The sequence below is a fragment of the Anguilla anguilla genome, chromosome 2 (genome assembly GCF_013347855.1).
Source record: "Anguilla anguilla isolate fAngAng1 chromosome 2, fAngAng1.pri, whole genome shotgun sequence".
In the NCBI taxonomy this organism is placed as follows: Eukaryota; Metazoa; Chordata; class Actinopteri; order Anguilliformes; family Anguillidae; genus Anguilla; species Anguilla anguilla.
In genome coordinates, this window is record NC_049202.1 from 21,632,957 (window position 1) to 21,648,890 (window position 15,934).

Genomic DNA, 15,934 nt, shown 5'->3' on the forward strand with positions numbered 1-15,934 from the left:
TATAGGGGAAATTCACGTAATAATTGTAATATTTTTTTCTTCATTATTATTTTATGAACTGAACATGCATTTGTACAAGTACAGGCAAGCAGTATCTTTTTGGTTTTCCTTTGATCTGAATCATTAGACAAAACCTTATTTCATATGTTTATGCATAAAACAGATGCACTCTTGTGGTTAAATCAAAGGCATGATTGATGTCAATCAAATACCAGATTGATGTCATTTCTGTCTAGTTGGGTTTTTAAGGTTATGTACAAACTTGAAATGTGAGTATCATGAGCTCTTGTTAGTTCAATTCCATCAGTCTCCTGTGCTCTTTTCAGATTTTACTTTGCAATTCACCCTGTCCGCTCCATGCTGTAGGATTTACATCTGAGCCTTCAGTAGCCTAACCTGCAAACCTACTGTTATTCTAAAACTCTGTTCATCCTTTTTCATTGATTGATAATTATCACATGAGAAGTATTACAATAATAAAGCATAATGAAATTATTGCCATTGGCAAGTAATCACAAAGCTTTCTTTGATTTTATCTCTCATAGCATCACTATGTGTCCCACCCAGGGAGTTTTTCTTTGCCACCTTCTCTCTAGGTTTGCCCTTGTGGGGGTTTAAGCCATGGTTTACTGTGAAGTTTATTGTGACAAATGTGGATTTGATAGCATTTTCTTTCATCATATCGTGTTAGAGAATTTAAATCACAAAAAAGGATTCCAATGTGTAAAAACAACATAATTATTTTAAAGAATATTAAGTAATTTTAGTATACTTATTTTAATTTTAAAATACTTATTTAGTAATAAGTATTTTCAAATGAAATTTTCAAAATAAAAATATGAATATTTTTCTTTAAAATAATATTTCAATATTTTCTAAATTCTGGCATGAATTCAAATTGTTGGCACATTATCATCTCTGTGCACCCAGCGCCTTTTCTGGAGTTCATCCTGTGAGAACGTTCACTCACACATGGACACTAAACGCTCTCTCAGAACATACAGTACAGTGGAGACAATGGAGACAGCAGATAACTGCACTTTTTCTTCCTGTGTGAGAAGGCCCAGAAAGCTAATGTGATACCTTTAGTAAATGGACAAATGCCTCTTAGCTGCATATATTACCTTTATTTTTTGTTAATTAAATGAATCTTGGGAAGTAGAAAACAATTAAACATGTTGCTATTTGTGTTAGTCTGTATTATTTGAATAAATATATAAATCACTGCTTTTACATACTGTGTCTAGGTTCTGTATTGGTGTGCTGGGGGATACTTGGGGAAGGTGGGGAGTCAAGTGGGCAGTGTGGTAGTTTACCCTGGGTGACATATATTCATAGAAGACTTTTCAGCAACATATTCTGAAAGAAATATGAAATTTATGATATATGATATTTAGGGTGACAAACACTGTAACAAAAACATTTATGTACAAGCAACATACCTTAAATTTCACATCTACCAGGTGGCAAGGTGGTACAGTGGGTAGCACTGTCGCCCCACAGCAAGAAGGTCCTGAGTTCAAAGCCTTAACCTTTCTGTGTGGAGTTTGGATGTTCTCCCCTTCTCTGTGTAGCTTTCCTCCCACTGTCCAAAGACATGCAGGTAGACCTATTTTGGAGACTAAATTGCCCATAGGTATGAGTGCGTGAATGGTGTGTTTGCTCTGCGATAGATTGATAACCTATCCAGGGTTTATTCTGGCCTCTCGCGCAATGCATGCTGGGATAGGCTCCAGAACCCCCCCCCGTGACCCTTCCCAGGATAAGCGGGTATAGAAAATGGATGGATGTATACAACTGTTCAAAAGTTTGGAATCACAGAGAAATGTTTATGTTTTCATAACTTTTATAGAAGTGATATTATTCACCAAGGTAGCATTAAATTGGTCACAAAATACAGCCAAGAGATTGATAATATATATTTTAAAAATATTGTTTGAAAGAACAGTTTTTTAATTCAGTATTTACAGATGATTGCAAATCCCCATTTTCAGCAGCCATTACTCCAGTGTATTGACAGCACACTGTGTTGCCTCATCCTTAATTATGTATGCTCATGTGCTAATATGGTATGAAAGAAAGTGCAGCTGAAAACAATTGTGCTGTTTAATTAAGCTAAAAAATATATTTCAGAATCAGAATCAGAATCAGGTTTTATTGCCAAGTAGGTTTACACATACGAGGAATTTGTTTTCATCTGGTGGTGCATAACAGTGAACATAAAATAAAATAAATAAAATAAAATAAAATAAACATAGTGCAAATGGTAAACAGTAAACAATAAACAATAGTGCAAGGGGACAAGGTGTTTCTTTCAGTTACTACAGTATCTAGTACACTGGCATTTCTAAAGTTCAATTTTGGTTTAAAAAATGGCCAAAAAAGAAACAACTTGTCAGTCAATTGTTGTTTTGAGACATGTAAGCTATTCCACTGAGATTGCCAAGAAACTGAAGATTTCATACAATAATGTGCACTACTGTCTTGAAAGAAGAGAGCAAACTGGATCTAAGTAGGACAGATAGAGGAGTGGAAGTTCCAGATGCACAACTGTGCAAGAGGACAAGCACATCAGAGTCTCTAGTCTGAGAAATAGACGCCTCACAGGTCCTCAGCTGGTAGCTTCATTGAATAGTACTCGCCAAACATCTGCAACAGTGAAGAGACGACTCCAGGATGCCACCCAAAATACTCTTTTCCGATCATCTACCATCCAATCTTTGTGTTCTTTTGCTCATTTTAAGCTCTTCTTGTTGGGAAGTTTCAGAAGTGTTTTTTTATTTGAAACTGCATCCTGCAGTCATCTCTTCACTGCTACAGATGTTCTGGAAGATTATAAATTCTACCAAGCAATATAATACCACATCATTGCCTGTCCATGACAAGTCTGGCACTACTTTAGTATCTGGTAAAAAGAGATATGCACAGCTTCTAATAAGCACTTTGCAGCTGCCAGTCACCTCATTTATTATGTGTTCACAACTGGGGCCCTCTTCCTTTTGTGATCAGGACTCTTTTGTCTTTTACTCTGTCTGTTTATTACTAAAGAGGTTGCAGATGCACTTCTAGTTATAAATCTTAGGTCCACCACTGGTGAGGACAACCTGTATCCTGTCTAGAACTTGCTGGCCCTCTTATTACGTCTGGCACTGCCCTGAAAGTCTGGAAAATTGCTCACGTGCTGCCCTTCCATGAAGTTGGGTAAAACGTAATGTAAATAATTATCAGCCAATTTTCAAATTGCCATGCCTGACTAAAACTTTGGATTCTCTAATTAATGTGCAGTTCTAATCATTTCTTTGGAGCCACTCTTTACTTATCCTTTATCATTCAGAATTCAGGGTTAAGCATAGCACCATCACTGCCACATCCTCAGGCTTAAATGAAATTGTGTCTTAAGACTGGAAGCTTCATTGTGCTGCACTTTGTATTGACCTTTCTATGGCCTTCGACCAGTTGACCATTCCATGTTATTACACAGACTGCCACTTATTCAGCTAGACACTGCAGCACAATATTGTTTCCATAATTACCTCTTGGACAGATCTCAGTGTGTGAAAATAGGTACAGTACAGTTTTAATTATTTGGTAGTCTGGTGCTGCTCTCCATTTACATTAATGACATTGTTATTTTTAAATGACTGTAAATTCCTTTTTCATTCAGATGATACCTCTATTGCTTTTCCCACTTTATCCCCCTGACTGTTAAACATCTACAGCTTGCTTTCGTTGCTTTGCAACAGCACTCATAGATATGAAACTTGTTTTAAATAGTGATAAAACTAAGTGCTGTTTATCAGATAAAAAAAATAGATTATGACAATCTCCAGATATGTACCCTAGATGGTACTCCTATTGAAATAGTCCCTCGTTATAAATACTTGGGCAATTGGATTCATGATAAATTCGCATAACCATTGGAACTGTAATTATGCAATGGTCCAAAACCATAAAAAATGTATTAAGCCAGTTCATTGTTGAATTAGGCATGAAGGGTGAAATACAGTACCTTGTGATTTCAGTGCCACCTACTGCAGCTACCCTTGCCCGTAGGAGAGTGCATGTCCATAATGACATCCAGTAGATGGCGCCATTGTACCAATTTTGCACCATGAATTTGTCCCTCATTAGTGAATTGTCTTCCATCTATTTTGTTGTTGTTGCTTAGCATGTCATTCATTCCAGTGATCTTTAATAAATAATTTTTATGTTTTTAATTCATGATGTCTGTGCTTTTTTTCTTCAAATAGAATTATTACAATTATTTCAGGCTTAATTAATTACTCTAGGCTGGCTCTTGTGGGGGTTTCGGCCAGGATTTACTGTGAGTGTATTGAGACAGATGTTTGCTAAATCCACTAAACAAATTTGATTTGAGGAGATTTCATGGCATTCACTTTCATCAAATCATGTTACACAATTTAAATTATGTAACAAAAAAATTGTTGTAAGGAATATAGCATATATATATATATATATATATATATATATATATATATATATATTTTTTTTTTTTTTTTTCATGTTTATAATATAGGGCTCTTATAGCAACATGCAGCCTAGCAAACAGTTGGGCTTCTTCTTCAGTTTGATGAAAACGTGAGCATGACTATTAAATTGCCTGATCTTTACAGATTCGATAAATGGATAATATTGCATGAACTCTTTTTTTGAACATTATTTTGTTCTTATTGTTTTGCCCTTTAATTTTTGTATAGTACAAAAATTAACGGGCAAAACAATAAGATAAATGAGTAAATAATATAGGAAATCTTACAGCATGCCTTGTGAAATGGCCTACATCTTCTAAATGGTATTACTTGGCACTTATAGTGAGCTTGTTCCTCAATACATCATCTATACATCCTACACTCATACAATCATACAGTATCATGCATCCCACCTAACCTGTATTCCAACATACAAACTGAAATTCACACTGCACATATAAAATAGAATTCATATTTTCCAGACATTTACACAGATCTACTAATTTTTAAACCCAGACATATGCCAGCGAGTGGCCATATAGACACTCATACACACACACAAGCGTGTGCAGTGACTTACATTCACACACACAAGCTCTACATTGCCCTTAGGAAGATGGTAGCGTTAGTTTAGAGACTATTCCCTAAAATATTGCATGAATTTCATTTGTCTGCTTGATAATCAGGGAAGGCCCAGTGCTACATTCAGTGGTGCACTACTGCACCCTGTAAATCCCTCCAGAGCACCCAGCGCCTTTGCTGGAGTTCATCCTGTGAGAACGTTCACTCACACATTGACACTAAAGGCTCTCTCAGGACATACAGTACAGTAGAGACAATGGAGACAGCAGATAACTGCATGTTTTATTTCATGCTTATGTGTTGAGAAGGCCCAGAAAGCAAATGAATCACCTTCGGTCCAAAAACCCCTTAACTGCATCTATTAAATTACAATAAATTGACAGCTCTTTCAAAATTAAATAAATCTTAAATCTTAATGAGGAGATAACAAATCAGCCGTGTTTCTATGACATTTGTGTCAGTTATATTATATGAATAAGTGTATTAATCACTGCTTTCACATACTTTGTGCAGGTGCTCTATTGGTGGGCTGGAGGATATGGGTTTCACAGGGACCGTTTGTGAGCTCCGCTGGATATTCGCACAGCGGTTTCATAGACGCGGTGGGGAAGGTGGGTTTTCAAGGGGGCAGTGAAGCAGTTTGCGCTCTGCGACATATATTCCTAGATATAGGCACATATTCTGGAAGAATATGAAAACATTATTTACATTTAGGGTGTGACATACACTGTAAAAAATACCATAAAACCTTTTTTGTGTGTCTACCCATAATTTTTCGGTTTCGATGGATTTAGTGACACCGGTGGTCACAACAGTTTGTTTTCATACTTCAAATTATAGAGTTAAATCATAAATGAAGCTACACCTCCAAACAAAGTGGCATGGCTTGCTTGTGTGTGTAAGCCTGGAAACAGTGAGCAATGTCATCCAACACAGAAATACTGAGCAACATATCAAACCTAATTTTAAAGTGTCAACACGTGGTCACATTTGATCATTTCTTGGCAAACTGTGAGAGACATCAACTGCGACAAATAAGGGAGCTATAGTAAGTATAAGTATGATGTATGTAGATACACTCACTTTCACATTTTTTTATCCACAATTCCGTAAAAGCAAGAAAAGCAGGAGGTTACATTCGGTACTGATGTTAGGCTGTTAGAACTGTGCCTTCTGATTGTTGGGGGCATCCATTTTTTTGGCCACTTCAGCTGGTGGGTTATTATCTGAAGATGGTGTTCTTTCCATTGATTTTTCAGCCATTTTGAATGTGTAGGCCTATGCAACCCCAGCCAGCTTTGTTTAAAAACGTTGCACTGCCGGTGCCTCTCTTTCTCAGTCTTCTCCTTTGAACAGATAGCATAGATCCTGGGGGAGGGTCCCCGATTTTAAGCACATGCACGTTCTGTGCATGCATCATCAAATCTGTATACGTAGCGAATTTTGCACCTGACACAACCAGTGGAAAACAGCATACAGAAGAGCAATTTACAAACGCAAACACACTGAATCGATATTGCTACAAAAATGCCAAATATATCATTTTTATCAAATTTGAAAAAATGATGGACTGAAACTTTAAGGCTCATATAGTAAGTTCTCATGAGGATCTCATTATGTATTCCATAGTATATTTTAAATAATTTCCATTTAAATATTATATAAATATAATAGAACACAATAGAATATGCCTGTAATGTTATTTGACCCGTCGCTGTAGTTTAACACATTTGAAGAGGTGACTCACAGCATTAGCTGTGGAAACGCAAGCTAATGTAAGGTGCCAGGAGCAGTAACATTAGAGTAATGTAACATATAACATTATAGATTGAGCTTCAGAATAAATATTAGTGAACAGAAACAGAAATAAACTCTGGCGCTCAGGTGGTTCCTTCAAAACTGCCCACATCTACATTTGTCTTCTATTGTCTATTCACACACAACCACGCACGCACGCACACACACTACTATAGTAATGTAAATATAAATTAGGTCTACATACAAATATATATTTACCAGAGGGACGTAAAGATCCACTGGATCTATCTGGATGTCTGTCTTTAAACTGCAAGAAACCCCTCACATACACCAAACGGCGCATGGAGGTCACCAGCTGTAAGAAACCAAAAATTGTCACATCAAAGTCACTACTGGAATGGGATTAATTTTATGTTATCTTGATTATCTGACTCACAGTGACAACACAGTGTTTTAACCTTTCCTCTGTGCTAGCAGTTATGCCCAGACGGTGGAGACTACTGCCCACCAGTAGAGTGGCCCCAGTTTCGTGCGTCTAACTTGGTAGACGTGAATAGTGTAGCCTGCATAAATACAATTGTGTATCCTGCTACAACACTAGTGTATAGGTGAGTGACTATGGGGTGCAGATATCCTGAGTCCCATGTGTATGTTAGGTGTGCAGTGTCAACGAGGAATGCCGGGTTAAAATGAATGCAGTTTATTGTTCAGTGTGTTCAGTAATAATGACAACATACAAAATGTGAGTGGTGAAATGGCTATACTCATGTGATGCGTACGAGACTGAGCTGCCAAGTCTCTTGGGACCTGCACCTCTCTCCTTATATATATAGACGCAGACAAAATAGTACAACAGTGAATCCCACACTGGGCTAACCTTTGCAGCCGAGACACCCAACTTGTTCCCCATGACATTGGCTTCACAACAACAGAAAACATGATTACACTGTATTATGAAGAACCTAACCTTAAGTTTTACATAATGCTGACCCAAAAGTCTCCTAGTCACTATTGCTGACTCCCTGTCAGCACAGTAAACAGTCTGTTTTCCTTTGGGGTCTGATAAGAGGCAGACTTCCATGAATTTCCCGACGAAATCAACACGGTGTCCTAAAAATAATACAGTGGAAGAAAGTCACAGCCAGGCCTTGTTGTCTCTCCAACATTAATTTATTTAAAAACAGAACAATCCTCATAAGTGTGCTAAAACATTGCGTTAAACTACAACTGGTGAAAATGACAACGAAGCAATGCATTTACAGTAAACAAAACCTGGAGATAAATTAATAAACCTATTTAAAACAAAACCAAACAAAAACATACATGTGCGTCACCATGATTCTGTAATCAGAGGTACAGCTCTTTTTGTTTCAGGGTTACCTTACAGCGCATTTTTTAACCATGCAGAGAAAAGGAAACATTGACACAGCAGTTAATTTTCTGAAGATTAAAATAATAGAATGTAATGTAACAACAACTGACTGCATGAATGAACACATCATTGTTTTCGGGGCGACTCGCGTTCACTGTGACCAGAGCTCTTTACATGACGAGAGACTGGATTGGTCACGTGCTGCCAGAGAATGCCATTTAGCACACACTAACCTTTCAGCTCAAAATTAGAATGACTTTTTCAACTTACTAACTACATCATACATTATTTGCCTACAGTTTAGAGTGTGTTCAGTGAGTGCATGTGCATGTGTGTGTGCTATTTAATTTGTGTGTGTGTGTGTGTGTGTGTGCATAATATGCCGAAAGCATGTGTATGCATGATGCGTTTGGAGTGTGTGCTATAAGAAAAGGACACAGTTCATTATTGCTTTGTCTTTTTAATTTTAAGTGCAAGAATAATTACATAAGGAAACAAGATGAGCACTGCAGTTGTTTTTTTTCGTGCCTGTTGACAAGAAAGGTCCCTTCAGCAAATACGCAGACGAGTGTATTTCTTTTCCAAAGTTTGTGTAATTGACCGCTCCCCCGTGCCTGATCAGCAATATCACACCCCTCTGCCGAGTGTTCAACTCACTCCATCAATCCAGCTCTCAGCCAGCCAGTATGGGCCTGACTTACTGAAACCTTCAGCACGTGCAAAACATTTTAGCACTCGCAAAAGTAATAACACAACCATTGATTGGCGCAAAACAAATGCCATGACCAATCACTGGTTGCGTCGTTGGTTTTGCTAAAGGTGTCAATAAATCAGGCCGTATGTCCGTGAGGGGAAATAAACCTGCCCTGTTCAAAGTTTCAAGGATGTGGTGAAGTTCTTCTGCGGAGCTGGATTTGTTAGTTTGGTTTTCGGCCGGCTCGGCGAGCTTCTCAGGGACCGTTCGTCTGCGCTGCCGGATGTTCGTAAAAGCGGCTTCAGAGACGCGGCGGCAGAAGCCCGTTTCTGACTCGGTGGCTCAAGCGCAAAGAGAGCGCGTCTCTTTCATCGTTCAGCAGGAACGGCTTTAGTGCTCTGCTGCTAGCTATGCTCACGCACATTTTTTAAAAATTAAATGCACGGGAGTTCCTCTGCCCTCTTCTTCCTGGAACTGGTGTGGTTAGTTTAACCCTGATAATGTCCCAAACCCGAGTTTAATAGATTCAGTGGCATTCGGTACTGCAGTGAACGGGACAGCAGAAACAACGGCTGTTTGTGGAGGACTAGAAACCGCAACTGGTCATCTATCCGGTCTCTACCTAGCATACACCCAGGATCCACACAACAGTTCCATACGTTAACAGCAGACTATGCTAGAAGTCAAGAGGAGGCGCACACTCATTTTGCTGAGATAAGATGGATTAGTTCACAGAGATGATTTGCGTGACGGATATAGGTTGCATAGCATCAGCACCTTGAGTACCATTCATCAAACCAAAACCAACCCTTCCCTTAGACAACAATGCGAGTATGGGATAACACATTGCTATGGTAAGCTCATGCTCTCCAGGCATACCAATTATCAGAAACCCTCCCACACAGACCAACGTTACTCCCAGTTTCAATCTGTAATCAATTTCCAGTTGTGCCCCCCGACCTTGTGCGGTCACCTGTACCCCTAGCAAGAACAACTGCGGTTGAAGCTTTTGCTCTCCTCAAACGCACAAGCCAAAGATTTTGCCACACACTACAGGTGTACTCCATGCACTACCTCCAACTAGAGGATTAGCGTGGCTCTCACTGGTGACAACAGGTAGCATTTGGGCACTTGGTGCAGTGGAACTAAATTGGTAGCCTTTGGAAACCTAATGGACTTACTCGCACAACATCTTCAGGGACAAGACCAAGTGGCGAAAGCTAACGAGTTTATAGTTTTTGTTGCACTATGGCTTGGTGTAAATTCTAAGGTGTGAGATCAAAAACATTCTATAGCTGATGTAACAACTGTTAGTAGTTACTGAATGCAATGGAGTTCTAGAACACTGTTTTATAATTCTGCAGAAAGCATTCCAAAAACCTACTCTTCTATCTAAGGGTAAAAGATGGACGAATGGGTTCCTGTTTTACAAACACAAACATGTTTGTAACCCAGGTGGGGGCTTATTGGGTATTGTGCACAAGGAATCACTGTTGTGAGGTCCAGATTTTAGTGACTTCCAATCAGGTCCACTTCAATGACAAAGTAAGTCCTTTGTAAATGCGGGCTATTGTCAACGAAGGACATCAGTACTGAAAACTCTTTTTGAATATTTAATGGATTTCACAGTACTAAACATAATTGCAGGCATATGTCATAGGACAAACCTCACTCAATCACAATCTTTTTTTTTTCCTGCAGGATCCTATGGGCATTGTATTCCTACAGTTTATTGTGTTTAAAAAAAAAAAAAAATCAAACATTAAACCAACCAAAAGCCTATCACAGCCTTCCTACTGAAGCAAGCTGGGAAACAGGGGGGAAAAAAAAAATCTATTTTCACATCTCTTTTTGCAACCGAGAGTCAACATGTGGTTAAACATATTATGTGTAATAATTTTCATTATTATCATTATGCATAACAATTATCGTTATTGGAACTGCAAGTTTCCATGTTGCCTCAAACCTTTACTGACATAATTTAGTGAAATAGATGTAAGGGGAAAAAAATAGTATTTTCACAGATCACTAATGACTACACAGGCACATCTACGACATTCAAATGTACACTTCATCCAATCCAATTATTCTAATGATTTACTACCTATTTTCAAGTTAGGGTTAGCTGAGGGTAACCTAGGTTTATCATAGCTTACACGGTTGTGGTGATAACTGAAACGAAATTGCAACAGCAATGTTACAAAATATAACACAACTTTTTTTTTTTGGACACGAAAAGGGGGCCACGCTTTAAAATTTTGACCACCTGGCTCCTCACTGTGTGGCGCTGATGCCCTCCTACAAGTTGTACTTATGTGGACAATGTGCATCTTCAAACTTCACATTCATGGGAGTTTTAGCCCACCTTAAGCAACACGAGGCTATGCCAAGTTTATCAAATGACTTGCTTCAGTCCGCCTTATGGGTGTAGCTCTCCTGTAGTCTTCCCTTTCACACTTCAACCAATCAAAGAGTACTACACTTAACTCGTAGTATACAGTGCAAAATGGAAAGACAGAAAGCTGTGGGTTAAGTTTTGACTTTTCTCAGGGATTCCATCCATCTTCAGGAGCTAAAGAATGTTTAATGCAACAGTGAAGTGCAGTAAGGCTACTCTGACACATTTTAAACTGGAAAAGAAATCCCAACGCTGCTAACACGCTCTTCTCAAACATACAAAGGAACCACAACATTGACTGTTCAATGGAAACCTACACATTTTGCACTTGCTGAGAAATGCTAACAGGTCACACCCAACGGCATTGTACAACTGTTTGGGTGGTTACATAGCATTGTAGCAAAGCTGACAGAATATAAATCTGATCTGCACACTTACATTGTTTAGGTAACATTGTAGCAACATTGACAGAATGCACCACCATATAACAAACTCACATTGTTTTTGTACTGCTGTACCACTGATAGAAAGTACACCCAAACAACACACATTGTTTATGTAACACTGTGGCAAGGTTGACTGAATGTAATGCATTATTTGGGTGTTAACTATAATGACATCACTCGACAGACGGGTAGAAATAATGGGATAGCGCAGTCAAACTCAAATGTTTTCTTCAATGGACAATTCTACAGATCACTGAGAATACCATATTTGCTCTGCAGCTGATGTCACCACATTAATATCCCAGCCACAAACTGAATCTAATACCACTTGGGCAAGTACAATATCTAGAACTCTTTGTCTAATTCTCAGAAAGCAAAGCTAGTCTCTCACAAGACACAATGTAGCGTCTCAGAGAGTGAGATGACCTCAAATTTAGCGTCTGCCTTACAGTTCCTGGAGTTTCCACGATACTGGAAATCCTTAAGCCTTAAGCACTTTGTTTTACTCCCCTAGACACATGCTTCAAAAGCAAACAGAATAAAATGCCCTTGATAATCGCCGTTCATTATCACCATTCGTAACCGTCACGATCATCTCCCGACGGTGGTGTATGTTCGGTCTCACCTCACTTTTTTGACACAGCGAAGGAAACCTGCTGGGTGCCAAGCATGACATTCGTGCCCTATTGAGCGAGGACAAACAGCGGAGATGAATAAAACCCCATTCTCATGGTTAAAACAAAAAAAGTGATTAAAAGCTAGGGCTTTCACTGGCGAAAACGCTCAAATGTACATTCAGGGATTACGGGTGGTGCACAAGCACTGCTCTGAGCGATTAGCTGCACGTCACGTGTTAAATGTCTAATCCGGAGGAAGACTGAAGAGAAGCCTATTATCCCGTAAGTTCATGTTATGAAGGCACTTCCTGGTAAAGCTTTGCCATAGAATAGCACCTTTTTTAACTAGCCAGCAAAAGCCCTTTTTGCAGAGTATCTGTGTGTTTGTGTACTTGCATGTGCGCATATTTGCATGTGTGTGTGTGTGTGTGTGTGTCACGCTTTACAAGAGGCTGAAACCCAGGATGTACTGAAGGAGCTTTGTTCTGTTTGCTTGAGGTAGGAAGGTGCTGCTGACCTCCAGCAGCGTGACTTTCTTCTCGCGGCTCTCTTTCAGGACCTGCGGGACAGGGGGCGGGGTTACGCTAGTCTCCTCCTCCTTCACAGGGCTCAACAACCACATAAGGAATGGTTAACTCCCATCTGCTTAGCTCAGCTGAGGGGGGGTAAACTTGTTTGACAAGTTTCATAAAAACGGGGCCAGCAGAAGAATAGACCGGCTGAAAAGTTTAGCGAAGGCTTGGCAGACACGTTTATCTTACCCCCAGTTCCTTGAAGGTTCTTATTGTGTTCTTCACGAGGTAGTGTGTCGCACTTTCCCCTGTGAGAGGGAGACAGCGAGAGAGAATTATCAATATCACTATTATACCTGCTAATCAAATGTCCTTTTTGAACACATAAATGATTACCAATTTGTTTTGTATGGCAGGCTTATGGTAGTTCTTATACAGAGCAGCCGGTCATAGAAAGATGGAAGGACACAAACATAACACAGAAGCAAGTACAAAGCTGACAGATGTACAGAAATGAAAAATAATCACTACAATATGTAAATACAGTCAGCTCCATTATGTTTCTTAATTTGGCTCTGTACTCCACCAGAATTCTATGTTTGTAATCAAATTTCAAATCAAATTTGATTAAAGTGTACATTCTCCGCATTAATTTAACAGTATTTTTATACACTTGTTTCACCATATAGAAATTACAGCACTTAATATACATAGCCCCCCATTTAAGAGTACCATAATGGAACATATTTGTGGCATTCGGTCCGCCGGAGAGGCGGATTGGTCTCGGCTGTGCCGGCTGGTGGAGAGAGCACACGCACCTGGGTTGCGTTAGCTAATCAGCCCAGGTGCTTAAAGGTGTGCTGCTCTCCTCAGTTCGGGGCAGAGACCGGGAGCTCACACCGAGAGCGTGTTTATGATTTTTGTTTCGTTTTTGTTTGAGCACAAAAGTCAAGGAAAGTAATCCTCAGCTGGGATGCTGGAGGAGCTGGGACCTGGCGGGGAAGGCGGGTCAGCTACGGGCAGTGCACGGGAAAGTGGTCACACCGTTTTACTTAATTTTGTCTTTGTTGTTTTAGCTTGTTGTTTTAGTTTATTGTTTTCGCCCGGAACCCGTGAGAGGGAAGGGTGAAGAGGATTGTTTATTTTATTTCATGTTTGTGTGGGAGCGCTCTCTCTCCATGCGGCAACCAACGGTGTTCCACAGCACCTGCCGCATCTCCCTCCCAGGGGTGTCAAGCTGGTGTGTGACAATATTAATGTTACGCAAATGAAAGCAGTCATGTTTAGTACTTTGGCACATATCAATGACTGCTTGAAATCTGTGACCCACAGACATCACCAAGTGCTGAGCATCTTCTCTCATGATGCTCTGCCAGGCCTGTACAGCAGCCAACTTCAGCTTGTTTTGGGGGACAGTTGCCAAACATTTTCTCTTCAGCATATGAAACACATGTTCAATTGGAAACAGATCGGGTAAATGACTTGGCGAATCAGGCATTTTTCTAGTTTTCTAATCATTATCTTGCTGTAAGATGAAGCACCTTCCAATGAATTTGGAGGCATTGGGTTGAACCTGAGCAGGTACGGTGCTTCTGTTCCCTTCAGAATTCATTCTGCTATCAACAGTTACTGTACATAATCAATAAAGACAAGTGAGCCAGCACCTGTGGCAGCCATACGTGCCTAAACCCTAAAATCCCACCAGGTTTCACAAATGAAAGGGAGTGCTTGGGTTCTTGGCAGTTACTTTGGGCCTCCATACCTGCTCTTGCATTACTCTGATACAAGTGAATCTTGGTCTTATCTGTCAAAAAGAACTTTGTCCACAACTCTGCAGACTGTTTTATGTACTTTTTAGCAGACTGTAACCTGGCTATCTTGTTTTTGCAGCCAACTAGTAGTTTGCATCTTGCAGTGCAGGCTCTGTATTTCTGTTCGTAAGGTCTTCTCCGGACAGTAGTCACTGCCACATGCACGCCTGCCTCCCGAAGAATTTGTCTGATCTACTGAACAGGTTTGTAGGGGTTTTTCTTCATTATGAGAGCCAGATCAAGAAAAAAATATGCCTTGGTGCCAAGCATTGTGGAGATGACTGTATATACTGTAGTAATATAAACATATAATATTAAATATTTTACATTATATTGCAACGACTACTCTGATACTCTGATAGCAATGACTAAACTGATTGTCACCAAAACTGAAGTAGGGGGGTGAAAACTCATCTTTGTTTAAAATGGTAACACACGCACAGTTAAGTGCACACACCTACATGCAACGCCCCGCTATGCAGGCCTGCACGCATTATCATGCACTCACTCACTTTTCTCCATCTAGGGCATAAGGATAGTGACTCACTGGGCAACGGCTACGAGTTCCCCAAGCGCCAGCTGTCGGCTACATGGCCGTGCATAGACCTCCATTTGGCGGTAAATTTTTAGACATATAGTTAAGCTTTGCTAATTAATTCACTTAAAACTGTGCATGTACGTACAGCTCCGGTTCAGTACACTGTACACACATACACAGTACGTCACTAAATCTCCATTGCCACCCCAATATGACCCCGGTTGAATGTATCCAGCCAGCACCAACGCAAGGCCTGAGGAACGCCTCCGAGGAGGCGCTCATAAGAGGTGAGCTCACCGAACACGGCCACCTTCTTCTCCGTGCGGGTCAGCAGGTATCTGAACAGCTGCTGCGTGTACTCGCTCTCGGCCACGGGGCGGTGGAGGCCGTGCACGAAGATCGCGGCCCCGCTGTACGCCTCCAGGACCGGGCTCAGCAACCGCTGCAGGAACGTGAAGAACTCCTGGTGCTCCGCAGACATGCTGACCTGCAGCGATCGGGAAACGGTCGCGGTTAGGAGCGAGGTCGGGTCTCGGTCACCTGCGGCGGTCGGAAGACGGCGAGGTTTCCGGTCGTGTGTAGAAGGCCGGGGCACAGTGCTCGGCTGGTCTCCTCTCAGAGATATAAGTGCAGCGGCTCTCATTTGGTCTTGGGGTGATTTTGTAGGAGTCCATTAAACTACTGAGCCAGAGCCTTGAACATGACATGCAGGGTTT

General features: G+C 40.4%; 1 protein-coding gene across 1 annotated transcript; it reads right to left on the reverse strand.

Annotated features, from left to right (window-relative positions):
* Positions 1–9,328: 9,328 nt before the first annotated feature.
* Positions 9,329–15,712, reverse strand: LOC118217952 (glycerol-3-phosphate acyltransferase 1, mitochondrial-like). The gene is made up of 3 exons (XM_035400211.1): positions 15,516–15,712; positions 13,119–13,177; positions 9,329–12,916 (listed from the first exon to the last, which is right to left on the reverse strand). Exons 1-3 carry the CDS (start codon positions 15,697–15,699, stop codon positions 12,800–12,802), a joined length of 360 nt encoding a protein of 119 aa, XP_035256102.1. The 5' UTR covers positions 15,700–15,712; the 3' UTR covers positions 9,329–12,799.
* Positions 15,713–15,934: the final 222 nt, after the last annotated feature.

Bases quoted from the DNA above. Each gene is read 5' to 3' on its own strand.
- LOC118217952 (XM_035400211.1), bottom strand. From the start codon at position 15,699: ATGTCTGCGGAGCACCAGGAGTTCTTCACGTTCCTGCAGCGGTTGCTG. The intron at 13,178-15,515 runs GTGAGCTCACCT...TCCCTCTCACAG, and splicing joins GAAGAAGGTGGCCGTGTTCG to GGGAAAGTGCGACACACTAC. The intron at 12,917-13,118 runs GTAAGATAAACG...CCTGTCCCGCAG, and splicing joins GAACCTTCAAGGAACTGGGG to GTCCTGAAAGAGAGCCGCGA.